Source organism: Pseudorasbora parva, chromosome 7 (genome assembly GCF_024679245.1).
Source record: "Pseudorasbora parva isolate DD20220531a chromosome 7, ASM2467924v1, whole genome shotgun sequence".
Taxonomy (NCBI): Eukaryota; Metazoa; Chordata; class Actinopteri; order Cypriniformes; family Gobionidae; genus Pseudorasbora; species Pseudorasbora parva.
In genome coordinates, this window is record NC_090178.1 from 29,892,769 (window position 1) to 29,909,741 (window position 16,973).

At 39.0% G+C, this 16,973-nt stretch overlaps 2 protein-coding genes across 2 annotated transcripts in view; both read right to left on the reverse strand.

The window, feature by feature from the left end:
* Window positions 1–16,973, reverse strand: part of mrpl13 (mitochondrial ribosomal protein L13) — a 237,122-nt gene that overhangs the window by 167,288 nt on the left and 52,861 nt on the right. The window lies entirely within an intron of this gene.
* On the reverse strand, window positions 543–11,522 carry has2 (hyaluronan synthase 2). Its single transcript, XM_067449726.1, has 4 exons — window positions 11,346–11,522; window positions 5,730–6,356; window positions 3,350–3,451; window positions 543–1,472 (listed from the first exon to the last, which is right to left on the reverse strand). The coding sequence occupies exons 2-4, from the start codon at window positions 6,354–6,356 to the stop codon at window positions 543–545; spliced, it is 1,659 nt and encodes a 552-aa protein (XP_067305827.1). The 5' UTR covers window positions 11,346–11,522.

A 16,973-nucleotide genomic window follows, 5' to 3' on the forward strand; every position in this document is an offset into this window, starting at 1 on the left:
TAGAGGTACATTTCCTCATATTTATTGAAAATAGAGAATCTTTGGTGGCAAAGCAAAATAAAATAAAATAAACAAGTTGATATAAAAGGCAAAAAAAATACATAATGCAAATATAAAGTACAGCACGTTCAAAAAAATACTCAGAAGTTCTGTTTTGGATTTCGGTCTAAAAATGTATACATAATATATTTTTATATATAAAACAAACTAAAGTAAAAGTCATAAATTACTAAGAAAAAACTGAGTCTCATCCGACACACAATGCAAACGATAACCATTGAGGTATTTTGTTCTTTAAAGTTCTATATCAAGCATTATGCATATTGAGAGTGAACGTGAAAGTGCAAAGATTACTAAAACAACAAGAGTGTAAAGCTCACATATTACAATGTGTTCACTGCAAAGGAATATCCTTATTAACAGTCACAGCAGCAATGATGTCTCTTTACGGTGTCACTTCCTGTCACCAGCGGAGAGCCCGCCTTCAGATAGCAGTCCATTTTTAATGTAAACGTTGAAAGGGTGAAGGACATTGGGAAATACTATACGTCAAGAACCATGTCATACTGTTGTCCTTTCTTCCTCTTGCCACACTTCATAATGAGGACAGCGTACAAAGTCAAGAACACGACCCAATAGCTGACATATACGGTTGCGCCGATTATCAAAACTATTTTTTCGGACTCTGGGAAGGGCTTTCGGGTCTCTTGGATTATTGAATAAATAATGCCAACAAAAAGAATGGTGAACCAAATTGAGATCGGAATGAGTCCAATAAAGTTCACCACGACGGTCTTCCTTCCAGAAGTTCCCCAACCGGATTTGTTTATGGTGGCTATTGCGAACATCTTTGCCGGTAGCAGACTTGACATGTATAACACTGAGTAAAAGGACATGAATACCATGACGATGTTTCCACGGAGGCAACTGGCGAACGAAGACTTGATGAGCGCCACGACTTGGACGATCAGCAGGAACAGAAGGATGTTCCAGATCCTGCCCTGGTAGAAGAGCTGGATCGCAGTGGCGATGAGGAAGAAGGGGAAGAAGCCGGTGATGACGGCCTCGTAGGTCATCCACAAGTGGTGCTTGTGAAACCACATGGAGTTGTAAAGCCACTCTCTGAAATACGATTTACTCCAGCGGGTCTGCTGGTTGAGCCAGCGCAGGTAGGTGATGGGTGTCTCAGTCAAGCACTTGGAGCGTGCAGTGTATTTTGTAGCATATCCCAGGCTCAGGACTCGATTGGTCAGATGGCGGTCATCGCCAAAACTGCAGTGGCTTCCCATGAACGTCTGATTGTACCAGTCTTCCAGGAACTCATGAAGCAGGGAGTTCCTGTACATCCCCAGTGGCCCACTGATACACTGAACGCACCCGAAATATGACTGGCAAGCTCTTTCGATGTTGAACGCCATCCAATACCTCACACTGCTGAGGAAGGAGACCCATGATTCATATTTGTTCAGAATCTAGAGGGACAAAGAGAATTTGAGATCAACATATACAATATCCCATTTACCATTGATGTATATACTATGTGTCACACATTCACATTTACAAACAATTAGAAATAATTAGAGTAAAAGAGAAATTAGAGTATTTGTCGTGCTGTCAGAATGTGGCCCAAACTCAAAATACTCCCCCGTATCCCTGGCTTGGACAGAAACTAGTCAAGAGTGAGGAGTTGGGGTGGTGGAGGGTTGCAGAAAAGATTGCTAAGGAACAAAAGAGAGTCTGCTATCTATATATAGGCCTCCAATCATACGGAATGGGTAGATAATTTGAACATGCTCCTCCCGAACATCATTTGGAAATGAATCAGAAATTAGAATGTAGAGTGAAACCCTAAATAACTGTGAAAACCCATCTAATGGGTCCTGCACACTGTGCAATTTTTCAAAATCCTTTGCGAATGTTGCTTATCAGACTGTACGAACATGATCCCCGATGTAAGCCATGTCACACTGTAAGATCTCAGTTGTCAATAATGTCTGACTGTACGATAGTCAAGGCGCGCTAAAAATGGCGCACGCAACAAAACTCGTCCGGATTTTATATCATCAATGAATGACTCGTTCGGTGACAGTGAGCTGCATCACATGCGGGACTGAAATGGTGGCTACAAAAAAAATCTCTAGCTCTCGTTTTGGTCAGAGATATTTGACGGTCGTCGTAGGATAAGTCACTGCATGATTGGTGCCAAATCTTCTGACTCTTCCAGAATTTCGTCTCAGGTCAAATTTGATCGCAGCGGTCATTAATCAGCTGCCGGTGAACATGTCAAACGAACGATCAAAGACGTCAGATTTTAGCCTAGGACCAGAGGAATCTTTTAGGATTTGCAAAATTTGTCTCAGACAGCCAAATCCTGGGCAAAATCGCACAGTGTGCACCCGGCTTAAGATCTAAAGGCTCTTTGTACAGGATGTCCAGTAATATGCATTTCTGTTGACATCCAAAAACAGCAAAGTATGGTGTGGGAATATTTAAGTACCGTGAACAATCTTTTCACCCTCTTCCATTCCAAAAGACATCAACTGCCCTGACTATCCATCTGAAGAATGGGTGGGGGAAAACCCTGACATCAGATTTACAAAGATGTTTTTGTGTGTTTACACTTACTCTAAATGTATAATTGAACATTTATAAAATAAATAACATTTAATATCAAAGAAAACATATTCATATATTCCTCATACGGATATTATACAATAGCTCCAAAACTATTTGGATACTTGTTGCAGCATTAGATAATATTAAATTAAAGTGGTATCTACAAACAAATAAAGCAGGTACTTTTAAAGACATTTTGGCCCCACTTTATATTAGGTGGCATTAAGTACTATGTACTTATGTCAAAAAATAAGTACAATGTACTTACTGTGTTCAAATTGTATTGCAAAGCACTTTTGCTGATATTGCGGTGGGATACGGGTAGAGTTAGGGTCAGGTGTGGTGGTGTGGGTCAGTTTAAGGGTAGGGTTAGGTGTAAGGGAAGTGCCAACTGTGTAATTACAAATGTAAATACAGAAATTAATTACAGATGTAATTGCATGCAGGTATTATTAAAATGTAAGTACAATGTATGTACACAATAAGTGCATTGTATCAAATGATTAATGAAAATGTTAGTACATAGTAGTTAAGGCCACCTAATATAAGGTGGGTCCGAAATTTTTATTTTAAAGAAAGTCTCACTATCTATGTATGACAAAGTCAAAGTTTTGCTTTTCAAACATGCCACTTAGACTTCCACTAAATGCCTAAATGCTATGAATGTCATATAAATGTTTGATGCCTATGGTGATATGGTAGAATGTTGTTAAAACTGCAAGAGAACACATACCTGTACATCTCCGCCTACTCCTCCAACCATGGGATCTTCTTCCAGAACCTTCACCATCTCCACTGAGGAGGCCGGGTCCAACATGGTGTCAGAATCACATACCTGCATCCAGAACAATATAGATACATCAATAAAGGATTACACACTAATTAGTTAAGGTTTTGCTCTGCTCATTTTCTCTGACAATATTCAAAAAATAGCTGAAACCTTCTATGAGCACCTAACCTCAACATAAAAAAAATATATGTTTCATTTGTAATTCAATTTGGAAAAAAAAATTCTGCAAAATGAACAAATGTACTAAATGTTTCCTAAAATATGACCATTCCTGCAAAGATGCATTTTACATATTTCGGAAACAATGTTCTCCGAAAAATGAAGTAAAATCATTGTTTGCACCACATTGTCTGAGGCATCACATTGTTCAACAACATGCCTCAGTACATGCCTCTGAATATCATCAATAATATGAAATGTTCATTTAAAGAGATTTATCTTTGCTGTAAATAATAGTATTTTCCATAATCACAAGTAAAGACACCAGATTGTCTTTGTTTGAGCGGTCTAAATGAATCAAGTGTGCTAATAAATATGGTGGGACAAGTATAAATTTCTCCCAGAGGTCATCTTAATCCTTAACTTCTGGCTTACATCAGTTATAGAGCCAAAGATGTAAGATGGCTCATTGAACTCGAGGACACACTGTTCAAACATCGATAGTGATTTAGTTAACTGTTCTAACATTGAAATTTTAAGCAAGCATTGCCCAAGTGTTCTCTTGCTTGTTCCAGAGAAAGTTAAGTATGCCACTTTGCTTTTACAACCAAACCCCATAGTGAGACTAACCACAAGCCGGATAGCAAGATCAGTGATAAGTTAAACACAATTAGGGCTCTACACTCAGAGCAAAGGTCAGGGATCTCATTGGAACCAGGTGGCATGTGGATAAAATAACATTATTTGTTCCGTCTACAAGGGAGCCCTTACATGATTATCAGTGAATGACAGCTACTGGTTTACCATTCTCAAAGGCCATTCAAACAGAATGCTTACTTAAATAATAATAATAATAATAATAATAATAATAATAATAATAATAATAATAATAATAAAAGGTTTAAACACCAAGAATAACAATACCGTCCAAACCAATGGACGTTAAAGTTCTGTTTATTATAAGCATGTTGCCCTTATGACGTCTGCCATTTTAAATGCAGCTCTTCAATGCTGGGGGGCTTCTGATTGGCTGTCAATGTATTTATGGTTCATCAGTTGGGAAAAAAATAGTTCTGAAAGTGATTCCAACAATAGTGCTCCTCTGTGTTCTCATAAAAATGTTAATTATTTCTGAATTGTCCAGTGCTTTGAACCTGATAAACTGAGTTTGAAGCTGCGTTACACATCACCTTTTAACCCTTTAATTCAACCTGGCACGGTGTCGTAAAAATGCAATGTGATAATTTGATGCTTAATGTGGTGCTTACTGTATGCGTCAAACAGCAAAATATGTTACTGTGACACGTATTTATATATAAAAACTATTTAAAAACTGCCTTTTTTTGAACCGGCTCTCATATTACCTTTCGACTGGTAACTCAGACTGCGTTCTCTAGTGGACACTATGAGGTATTCCTTATAGTGTCCACTAGAGGATGAAGTGACTCGTTCCCTTGTAACCATGGTTCCATGAGTTCCACCTGGGTTTTAAAAGCTTAAGTCTTTCTTACATCCTAATTGACTGTACGGTTGTTTGGATTGCATAAGAGGACATTTATCACTAGTTTTGCCAATAGATCTTCAGAAAGACATTCTGTAGCAAATAGCTTAAACAAAAGTAAATATCCTGTAACATTCTACCAAAGCCACAGAGTCTGTTTTGTAATGTGAAAACACATGTATACAGCTGTTCTAACTGTGTGCCATTATAAAATCCCTCAAAATAATTAGTCTCTTTTGGTAGTAGCTCATAAAAATTCAGGAGTGGGAATTGCATGTTTAGAATAAACCATCATAGATGGGTTCTTGGGGGTTTAATGTATTTATGTGACTTATTTATGAACATGTATTTATGTGACGTTCCCATGAACTAAATAACCACTCGATGTCATGAGCTAATAGTATGTGCTCTGAGATGGCATGGAAAATACCAGCGATCTGTTCTGGAAGTTCTAGAAATAGCCCCGGAATATGCAAACGATTTCCCACAGAAGTCCCTCAATGAACAGCATCAGTGTTACCAGGAATGTACTTTCCTCACTCTCAGTGCACTACATGCTTCAGCCTAGCATCCACTTAAGGAGTCACAAAAGCTTCTTTGTACAATTTTGCCTGTGTTGCCCCCGTGTACTTGGCTTGAGCCGCCTGAGAGAGATAGACTCACCTGTACGTAGTCGACACTTCTTCCCAGGGCTTTGAAGGCGGTGTACATGACCTCCCTCTTCCCGCCCCACTTCTGCATGATGCACACGCATTTATTGTTGAGAACCAGGCGGGAAATGTGCTGCAAGCTCTCGGCGTACAATTCTTCGGTTTCATCTGGTCCTTTCTGGTGATAGTTGCTTTTCCAAATGTAGGTGGCTGCCCTGTCCCGGCCCATGATGTCCCGAAAGATCTCCATCATGTAGCAGTCATCATCATTGTTCCCGTCGATAACCATAATGACCTTTATCCCAGGGTAGGTGAGCCTCTTCACAGATATTAAACACTTTTTCAGGTAGTTGGGGTCTTCCTGATAGGCTGCGATGCAAAGGGCCAGTGACTTGTTGAGTTTGATCGGTGTTTCCAGGGAGCGCTTCATGTTCCTGTGTTCCAGTAGAGCAAACAAGCTCTGGATGATGAGGTGAACGACTAGAATTGCTCCATAAAGACCAAAGGACAAATAGTTGCCGGCAGTCGTTATGAGCTTATACCCCATGATATAAGCAGTAGAGATTCCCACAAGCAGCGAAATGCCGAACAGTGTCGTCCCAACAATCCTTAAGTAGGAGATCGCTTTATCACATCTCATCTGAAAACAACAATAGGATATTGAGGGGTTAATATTTATGATTTTGACTGAACCAATTAAGTTATTCTGCTGAACCCAAGAGAAGATATTTGAACACATCTCAGTGTTTTCGTCCATTCAGTGAAATTCAGTGTGGTCCAATATTGCTCTGGACCCAATTGACTTTAATTGTATGGAGAAAAAAAAACTGTTCCTCAGAATATCAGTGTTTTACAAAAGAACAAAACTCATACAGGTTTGGAATGACATAAGTGTGAGTAAACAATGACAAAATCTTAATAATTTTTGGCTGAACCTTGCCTTTAAGTACAGCTTCATGGACAGCACTCATAAATGACATGAAAGCAGATGTGTGGACAGCTTTTACATGTTTGCTCATACACAAACATAGAATACATGCATCTGTTCTCGCCACAAAAGCAGCAGTACATTTCAGAGAGCATCATATTTCTTTCTCTTTCCTCCTCTTCTGAATATCTGAGCGGTCTCTGTGACCATTTGTTCCAAGTTTCCTAACTAATGCAGTTCCCCATCTGCTTGGCAGACGTGACTATCCAGCACCACCCTCTGACATCATCTGTTTATATCTCCGTGGGAACGCATGAACAGTGAAATTTAGATTTCAGAGGGCTGCACTAAAGACCCTCTGTCTTATTACTGCTGAAGACGGCCATTGTGTTAATGATGGTGTCTTGTTTTATCGACTCTCGACACTCAAATCTTGTTTTTCTTTGATATTATCCCTCTTGGTTTAGATAATACAGTGGTTCTGGCCTGAGAGAGAGGTTGCTATGATGGACTACAGCACAGTGTGAATCTAACTAGCACGTGTCACAGCCTTTAACGTCATCCTGCGTGTTTACGAGGCCCTCTGGACCCTCAAAAACCCCACCTTATCCAACAGACACGTGCAAGCCTGTTGGATTAAGGGCCGCATGTGGTGTTGATGTCTCAAATGCCTCTACTACTCTTGGGGTATCCCTAAACCTGCTTTCATGTTTTGTTTAAACTCTAGATGAACTCGAAAAGGCTCATTTAAAGGACTGCTGACAAGACAAAATGTGGCCCACACCTAAAAGGCCACTAAAGCTAATCACAGGATATCAGAAGCATCGCTGTCTTTGCGAATGACCTCATTTCTCATGTTTGCACAAAATTGGTGCAGGCTTTGTGTCTCCAATGATGAATGTGCAAGGTTTACATTGCAGATTGACTCGTCTTGTTGTGAATGAAGATGTGCGCCCTATTAGATAATCCCTTTGATTAAATGGTCCTGTGTGAAACACTTGCCATCAATAGCTTTTGTCTGACTGAATGAAATATGGTAATTTGCAGCAAAGACCCATTCCCATCCAGGATGATGATAGCCATCAAGTTTTAATATAATCATTCTAATTCAATGAGAATAGCCACAGCTATAACGATAACAACACATGTATCACTGGAATCACTCTAAAAACTATTTTATTCCAGCTTATGAAGTGCACTAGTAATGAAAAGAAAATTATCTTCCATTGATGTGGATGGAAGAAGTTAGCATTATAGTTATCTTTTTTTATAATCATTCTGAAATAACAGTTAAATATACAGTAAATATATAGGTTTTGTACTACACTGTAAAAAATGTTGGTTTAACTTAAAAAAGTAAGTAACCTGGTTGCCTTAAAATTGTGAGTTTATTGAAAATAAATAAAATTTAGTTGATACAATGAAGGAAATTGGTTTAATAAATAGAAACTCAAAATATTATTGCATCTGAACCACATATTATTACATATTATTGCATCTGAATAGCACAATTTGACATGTTTCACATGCAAAATCACAAATAAAACACACACAATTACCCAAATATGCTTACAAAATCTTTTAATCATTTGAATAAAGGTTGTTGATTCTCAAAAAGGTTCATTGTATTAACTCAAATTTTCAATTTCAGTGAACTCTTATTTTTTAAGGCAACCAGGTAACTTATTATTTAAATATTTTTACAGTGTAGTTGATATGTTGTGTATATTATCTGGCCATGATCCAACAGAGCAGGGAGGAGATACAGAGTGTCACGGATCTCTGAGTTGAATCATTCTCAATGGGGAAAACTGTAACTCTAGCTTTGAAGGTAGATGAAATATTGCAGTGCAAGAAAAGTACACTTGCACTAGCCAAAAGGGACTGCAACGCCTCCCGAGCACCACCAGAAAATTACTTTGCTTGACTCTTATGTAGTCAAATATTATTAATCTAGAGAGGATTTTCACACTATGCCTGATTGTAGGGGGAGGTAGATTGTGTAACTTAATGGAGACAGAGGATTTGTTCGTCTTTATCCTCAGATTTGGAGGAGATTCCTTTAGACAAAGCTTCATTTGAAACACAATAACTTGTAAATGGCCATCAAACAACAGTTGTTATAAAGCAGCAAATCCATGACTCGCAGCTTAAAACATCTTTTAGGGGAATTGGTGGAAAAATAGCAGATCATTTTTTATTTAGCAACAGCGGATCCTGTGGGAGTTGTCTTCTAAAATAAGCAAACAGCTTTTTGGCGATCTGTTGATCCTGTTTTTATATTTGATTATAAAAAATAAAATATACATAATAAAACAAATTAACTATATAATATAAATGAAACTCTTGAAAGAGAAAGATAGCTTTCAAAGATTTGTGCAAACTTACCAAACTTGGCACCATAAATTCAATGGCTAATGGGTTTTTCCATCAAATAAGTTGTTTCATTGAAATTGTGTTGGTGGGAATTTTGGCACAGGGACAAAGCTAGGGACATTGCCCTTCTGATATACCCCAGTGTATTCCCAGGCATTGGAGGAAGCTTCTGCTTCTCCTAAGTGGGTGGTTCTGAGGTGGTGGGGAATCTAGGAACTTGGGGAACTGCCATGGACGCCTCCCAAAGGATATATCCAACTACTAGCACTGAGACACATCCATCACTCTGAGGTGTGGCCTTGTTAGACTTTATGGTGGCCATGTTGCCTGCTGTTCAGGCTGCTGCCACCAAGCTTAGTACTAAATTCTGCCTCCAGCCCCGTTTCCAACTTTCAACCTTCCAGTACTCTCAAACTTTATTGTAGCCTCACCTTCAGTCCTAAAAAAAAACACCTAATGGTTAAGACTGCTAGAAGAAATAACGTGGCATTTCCACAAGTTGTTACAAATGCCTTGAGGGCTAACTGCAATTAGATTATTGTATGAACTTTTGCCACTAGAAGTCCCCTGGACTAAGCACAAATTTGTTTGCCTGTGCTAGACTGTATGTTGAACAGCTGGGTCTTATCACGAGCACATGGCCATGGTCATATCCTTATGACCTCCAACTACAGCCTGATTTTCAACGACACAACTACACACCCAGCCCATTTACAACAGGCAATATCTGCAAAATACTGAGGAAGTTTGGCATCAAATTGATCAAAAGAGTCTTTTGAAGTTAAACACAAATATTATTCACATTGGCTATCATTTCAAAATAAGAGAGATTAACAGGATAGTTCACCCTAAAATAAAAATAAAATGTAATTATTTACTCACCCTCAAGTTGTTCCAAACCTGTATGGTTTATATTTTGAAGAATATGGGTAACCAAACTGTTAATGGACTCTATTGACTTCCATAGTAATGGCCCATCAACTGTTTTGGTTACTGACATTCTTCAAAATATATTCTCTTGAGTTCAACAGAAAAAAGAAATTCATTCAGGTATGGAAAAACTTTGAAGGTGAGTAAATATTGACATCATTTTCATTTTTGAGTGAACTATCCCCTTAAGTTGCTTTGTGCCTTATATCCAGTGCCTCATAATATGATAACTAATGACTGTAAAGATGTATCATGAGAGAACATGTCAGCACATAAATATTTGGGAAACATCTGCAATACTAGCATTTTAAGGATGAATTCGTGTATTTTTAATCAGGGTGCAAATTATAATGGCCACATGGGAGGTCTGACCCCCTAATTAAGGCTTGAACCCCCCAAAGAAAGTCAAATCAAAGGCATGAATTCTTAAAACACACAAGTGTTTCAGTAGCCTTTTCAAACAACCGCTAAATTAGATTACAAGTTAGTCAGAGGCTGTCGAACAGGATTCGCGTTAGCTTGAAGAGGTTACCATGGCGATAGAAGACCGTGCTTACCATTAGAATCAGTTTTGGAAGCTACGTTAAAGAAATAGGGTATCACTTTATTTTAAGGTGGCGTAGTTACAGGTTACTACATGTAGCTACTGTAGTAATAACAGTAGATTATGATTAGATATAGATATATACTTTATGATAGGCTACATGTTTTGTTATAAAAGTATTTGCATTCGAATCATCCCGAAATAACACTGACAGAAAAATTACTTTGTTTGTTTTATATATTAGTAGTGTTTGTTTTATATAATTTCACTTAGGCTACATGTGACTTCCAAAAGAGAGCCTATACTTGAAAAGCGTCATTACGCATCATCATAGCCTGCGTCACACCAGTCTTGCGCGCAATATCTGTTCTGTTCTATTATTGGTCAGAGAGTCCAGATGGTGTTTAATTAGCCTATGCCCTTGTCGAAATAAAATAACCAAAACATTTTGCTCTAAATGTATTATGTTAATGTTGTTTAGAAGCCTAAAACGTGTATGAAATCTGTCAGAAAGAACAGCTGACAAGCATCACAGATTTACCAATACTGAATTAATAAAGCTAGATTAAAATATCTGTTCTTTATTAGATGTACTGTTGAGTCTTACTACGAAAAACAGTGAGAGAAATTAAGTACAACCTGTTGGACCATGAAAAAAAATGGCACGTGTAGGCATTGCAAACGCTTATGGCTGAGCTCCATTCATTTAAAGTTATCCCCCTCACAGGCTACTTAAAAATAAAATAATATAAAAATAAATAAAAAAACAATAAAAAAAACTTAAATGCTTTCAAAATAAGGTATAGCTTATTATTACACATGTTTAAACACTTAATAATTCATGATCTTACCTTGGAGCAGCTATGTGAAGATTTCCCGTTAGTTTAACAGGGATGCTGTCCGACGAGTCTCTGCACGTTCCAGACACTGCACAAACCTTCCCATACAAGTTTTTGGGTAAAAAAACAGAGGAGACCGACATGGAGCATCTAAAAACTCCTTGCTTTGAATTGCAAAGATGTGCAGTATCCACGTTTTCCATATAACGAATGAACATTCAAGTTGCACGCCTCCTCAAATACATCATATATAGTTTGCATCATTCTGCTGTGATGAGGTCTGTTGGAGCATCTTGGCAGTTCATTTTGACTTTGTCAACGGATAAAAGAAAAAGAAATAATAATAACAATAATAATAATAATAATAAAGTTATCCAACAGTAGTCAATGTTGGTGACTCGACATGTAATTGATTCAAGTTTTCTTTTTCTCCAAGCGTACAGATTTAAATAGTTAACTGTTCTTTTCTGCGTCTAATTTCTTTCAGAAGCTTTAAGTTTATGCTTCCTGTAAGCCATACATTTAAAGACTCGTAAGACTCTCTTAACCGGGCAGGGTTTTGGACTTGTTTTAATAGGGGGGTTGGTTCGGGGGCGAGGAGGAGCGATCTAAGAGAAAAAGTGCTGCCCATTCAAACTTCCGAAATGGGGGTGGGTATGAGTTTATCAAGCAATTAGCCAAACAGTCTTCAGCTAATAAATAAATAAATAAAATTAAGAGAAAGAAAACTGTGAATTATATGGTTTAAATAAACAAATTAATAACAACAACTCGTTAAAAGAGAATTACAAGAAATAACGTGTTCATACCAAGGGCATACAAAAAATGGGTAGCCTATTTAAAAAAAACAAAAAACAAAAACAGTTGGCATTATTAAGAAGAATGCATTCATATTCAGTTGATATTTTGCCAATTGTACAGGTATAAAAACGTAAATAAAACTCTCGTGATAACTTTTGAATGGTCCTTGATTCTGCGCTTGTGATTTTGAGTGCAATCAGCATATTCACCACTAGAGTGCGCCACACATTTCTAAATCCGTTCTCATTCACAGCAGTGAAAGTTGGTTTGGAACAGACCTAGGCCTACTTGTCAGTGATGGAGACCTTTCTTTCTTTCTTTCTTTCTTTCTTTCTTTCTTTCTTTCTTTCTTTCTTTCTTTCTTTCTTTCTTTCTTTCTTTCTTTCTTTCTTTCTTTCTTTCTTTCTTTCTTTCTTTCTTTCTTTCTTTCTTTCTTTCTTTCTGAAAGTCTGGCTGCTTATTTGTCAGTCGGTCTAGCTGTCTGTCTGCCTGTCTGTCTGTTTGTCTGTCTTTTTGCCTGCCTGCCTGCCTGCCAGTCAGTCAGTCAGTCAGTCAGTCAGTCAGTCAGTCAGTCAGTTAGTCTGTTTGTCTTTCTGTCTGTCATTCAGTTAATCGTCAGCCTGTCTATCTGTCTATCTGTCTCTCAATCAGTCAGTCTGTCTAGCTGTCCCTCTGTCGGTCTCAGTCAGTCAGTCAGTCAGTCTGTCTCAGTCAGTCAGTCAGTCAGTCAGTCAGTCAGTCAGTCAGTCAGTTAGTCTGTCTCAGTCAGTCAGTCAGTCAGTCAGTCTGTCTCAGTCAGTCAGTCTGTCTCAGTCAGTCAGTCAGTCAATCAGTTAGTCTGTCTCAGTCAGTCAGTCTGTCTCAGTCAGTCAGTCAGTCAGTCAGTCAGTCAGTCAGTCAGTCAGTCAGTCAGTCAGTCTGTCTCAGTCAGTCAGTCTGTCTCAGTCAGTCAGTCAGTCACAGTCAGTCAGTCAGTCAGTTAGTCTGTCTCAGTCAGTCAGTCTGTCTCAGTCAGTCAGTCAGTCAGTCAGTTAGTCTGTCTCAGTCAGTCAGTCTGTCTCAGTCAGTCAGTCAGTCTGTCTCAGTCAGTCAGTCAGTCAGTCAGTCAGTCAGTCAGTCAGTCAGTCAGTCAGTCTGTCTCAGTCAGTCAGTCACAGTCAGTCAGTCAGTCTGTCAGTCAGTTAGTCTGTATCCGTCAGTCAGTCAGTCAGTCAGTCAGTCAGTCAGTCAGTCAGTCAGTCAGTCAGTCAGTCAGTCAGTCAGTCTGTCTGTCTGTCTCAGTTAGTCAGTCAGTCAGTCAGTTAGTCTGTATCCGTCAGTCAGTCAGTCTGTCTCAGTCAGTCAGTCACAGTCAGTCAGTCAGTCAGTCAGTCTGTCTCAGTCAGTCAGTCAGTCTGTCTCAGTTAGTCAGTCAGTCAGTCAGTCAGTCTGTCTCAGTCAGTCACAGTCAGTCATGACAGTCTGTCTCAGTCAGTTAGTCAGTCAGTCAGTCAGTCTGTCTCAGTCAGTTAGTCAGTCAGTCAGTCTTTCTTTCTTTCTTTCTTTCTTTCTTTCTTTCTTTCTTTCTTTCTTTCTTTCTTTCTTTCTTTCTTTCTTTCTTTCTTTCTTTCTTTCTTTCTTTCTTTCTTTCTTTCTTTCTTTCTTTCTTTCTTTCATAGAGCTACATTGAGCAATTTTTCACTAAGCACAACCGAGAGCATCAGCAACTCCTTATCAGTCAGTCAGTCAGTCAGTCAGTCTGTCTGTCTGCCTGCCTGCCTGTCTGTTTGTCTGTCTGTCTGTCTCTCTTTCAGTCTGTCAGTCAGTCAGTCAGTCAGTCTTAAATACACAAGGGCTAATGACAAGACCTAAAAACATGAAACATGAACCTACTCCAAAACACCCTGTGACAGATCCCCCCACTCTATGTGGCATGGGGGGACCTGGACCCTGTGGCATGGGCGGACCAGGACCCTGTGGTGTGGGCGGACCTGGACCCTGGGCGGACCTGGACACTGTGGAGTGGGCGGGCCTGGATCCTGAGGTGTGGGCGGACCTGAACCCTCAGATGTGGGCATGGGCGGCCATGGTGGTAATGGCAGTTCAAGGGGCCATGGCGGTAGAGGCAGTTTAGGGGTCCCAGCGATGTGGCCTCGATGTGCCCCTTGAACTGAATTTGATAGGTGTCTCTCACATTGTCCCACAGCAACACAATTAAAATAGTGTAGATTAGTGTACAATGTTTTATAATAATAATTTATTCTTTTCAGTGTCCATTTCATTCATTTAACATTTGATATCGGGGGAATCCAAGTTATTTTACAAATCTGAACATTTAAAAAAAGTTCTACTTCTTCTTAACTTCTACTCATTTCAACTGACTTGTGAAAACTGGTTAAAAAATCAAAATCATGGAATCATTTCAAATTGTTTTCTTGAACATGACAATGAGTTCACTATACTAAAATGACCCCCACAGTCACCAGATCTCAACCCAATAGAGCATCTTTGGGATGTGGTGGAACGGGAGCTTCGTGCCCTGGATGTGCATCCCACAAATCTCCATCAACAGCAAGACGCTATCCTATCAATATGGGCCGACATTTCTAAAGAATGCTTTCAGCACCTTGTTGAATCAATGCCACGTAGAATTAAGGCAGTTCTGAAGGCGAAAGGGGGTCAAACACATTAGTATGGTGTTCCTAATAATCCTTTAGGTGAGTGTATATACTACCAGTGTCTAGTACAGTATAGCATTGTGTTCCATACATATGGGTCTTATCCTGTCAAGCACTCCAAACTCACCTGGGGGCATATGCCTCTTATACAAAGCTAGAAATCTGAGATAGCTCACTTTTTTGTTTTAGTCGTGCAGACGTTCATGGTCTTTCTTGATTTCACTTGGAACAATGGCATCATTGAGAGGACATGTGCAACTCATTTTGCATTATGTTTAGATCAATGACACTGATATTGCTGATATTCTTATTAATCTGTGTGTTTCGCTCTAGAACTCAAGGAAATGGAAGTTTGAAACATGTTAGGTGCCATACACAGCTGGCATCTTTCCCAAACGTATCTTTTACACTTATTATTCCAGAAATCATCCACACAACCTGTTTTCTCTCTTAGTCAAATTTTTCAACATAGGGTAGTAGACAGGAAAGAAAGTTCAATGTGAATGAACAAAGGGGTCATTCAGGGGTGCATTTTACGAAAGCATTGTTAGCCAACTTTGGTCGCAAGTTCGGTCGTGGTTCAATGATTCAGTGTTTCCCGAAACCATAGTTCCAACAAACTTTCGCAAACAGCATCACAAAAGACTCTTGAGCTGTGGTTAGAAGCATAGTTTATTGTTTGCATGACATGTGGACTCAATAAATCCTTATCTTTAGCAAAACAAGCAAGCTGACATTCAGTACGATCGCTGTCTTTTTTTAGAATACATACAAATGCCATTTGCGATTTGCAACTTTTTATCTCAGAATTCAGATTTTTTACACACAATTGCGAGTTATAAAGTAAGAATTCTGAGATAAAATGATCTTATTATTATTATTTTTATTTAGTAGCAGAAACAGTCTTCCATATCTACGTCTTTTATGGCCCCATTTACACTGCATGGTTCAAGTGACCCAATTCCGATTTTTTCCTCTCATGTGGCACAGATCGGATATGACATGTGAACGTTTAAGCAGTAAAAAAACGCATGAATTCCGATATCCTCAGATCGGATTCAGGCCTCACTCATATGTGGTAAAAAATCCGAATCGAATATGAATCGGATACGTGCATTAGCGTGTGCCATGTAAGCGGTCAAATTGGATATTCCCCAGTAAATGCGAGTCGTACGTCATTGAAAAAAGGACGGAGGCGAAAGACGTGAACTCAGGTGGACACAAACTGTGATCAAGGGTCAGTGTTGCCAAGTCCATGGTTTTCATGCAAAATTGGGATACAGTTTTGAGTTGCAATTGGACGGTTTTGTTGTGAAAACCTGGCAACCCTGTCAAGGGCTCTACTCTTTTTCTGCGCCTTAGGAGAGAAATGTTATGCCGACTTTAAAGATGTGTGGAACAGTGCAGACAGCAAAACATTGTGCAATCATTTTGTCTGCGTCCATTGCATATCGCGCTGTTTTACCCTTTCACCGGTTAAGAACGTCTTGGGCTGTTTTGCCAGTGTACAGTGTAAATGCAAATATCGGATACGAGTCACTTTTGAAAAGATGATGTAAACGGGTCGTCAAAAAATTCGGATATAGTCACCAAATCGGAATTGTGCACCTGACCTGCAGCCTTAGTTTGTCAAGAGATTTTAAGGTCAGTTTTTGAAGAGCGTGCATGTGCATACATGCTTTAGTGCGTAAGAACGAGCCTATGATTGAATCTATAGATAAAGCAAAATAACTGAGAAAAATAGATTATTTAAAATAATTTATTACTCCACCACATGCGTGACATCATTAATGTGGCTGAATGACCCATTTGCAACAATATGGTTTCGGGAAACAGTGGTGACTAGTTAGTTGATTTCATCAGTGATGCGTCGTACTATGGTAGTTCAGCAGCGAGTTGAGTGATTTGAGTGAATGCACCCCAGAGTACCCCACTGCTTATCTGCTGCTGCTGATGAATTATGTCTCCCCTCAGGACCACTTTAGTCTGGCCTTAATTTGTATTTAAGATAGTCCTGCTCCTTAACCAAAACCACAAATGTTAAACAAATATGCCATTTAACAGTGGGTAGAGTTTAATATTTTCCTTTGGAGGTTGATCCTCGCCACCTTTGAGATGATTGCTCAATTCCTCACTACTGAAACAATTCTCCCCTGATATATATAATTGTGATGAAATATAA

Bases quoted from the DNA above. Each gene is read 5' to 3' on its own strand.
- has2 (XM_067449726.1), bottom strand. From the start codon at position 6,356: ATGAGATGTGATAAAGCGATCTCCTACTTAAGGATTGTTGGGACGACA. The intron at 3,452-5,729 runs GTGAGTCTATCT...TTCTGGATGCAG, and splicing joins GAAGTGTCGACTACGTACAG to GTATGTGATTCTGACACCAT. The intron at 1,473-3,349 runs GTATGTGTTCTC...TTGTCCCTCTAG, and splicing joins GAGTAGGCGGAGATGTACAG to ATTCTGAACAAATATGAATC.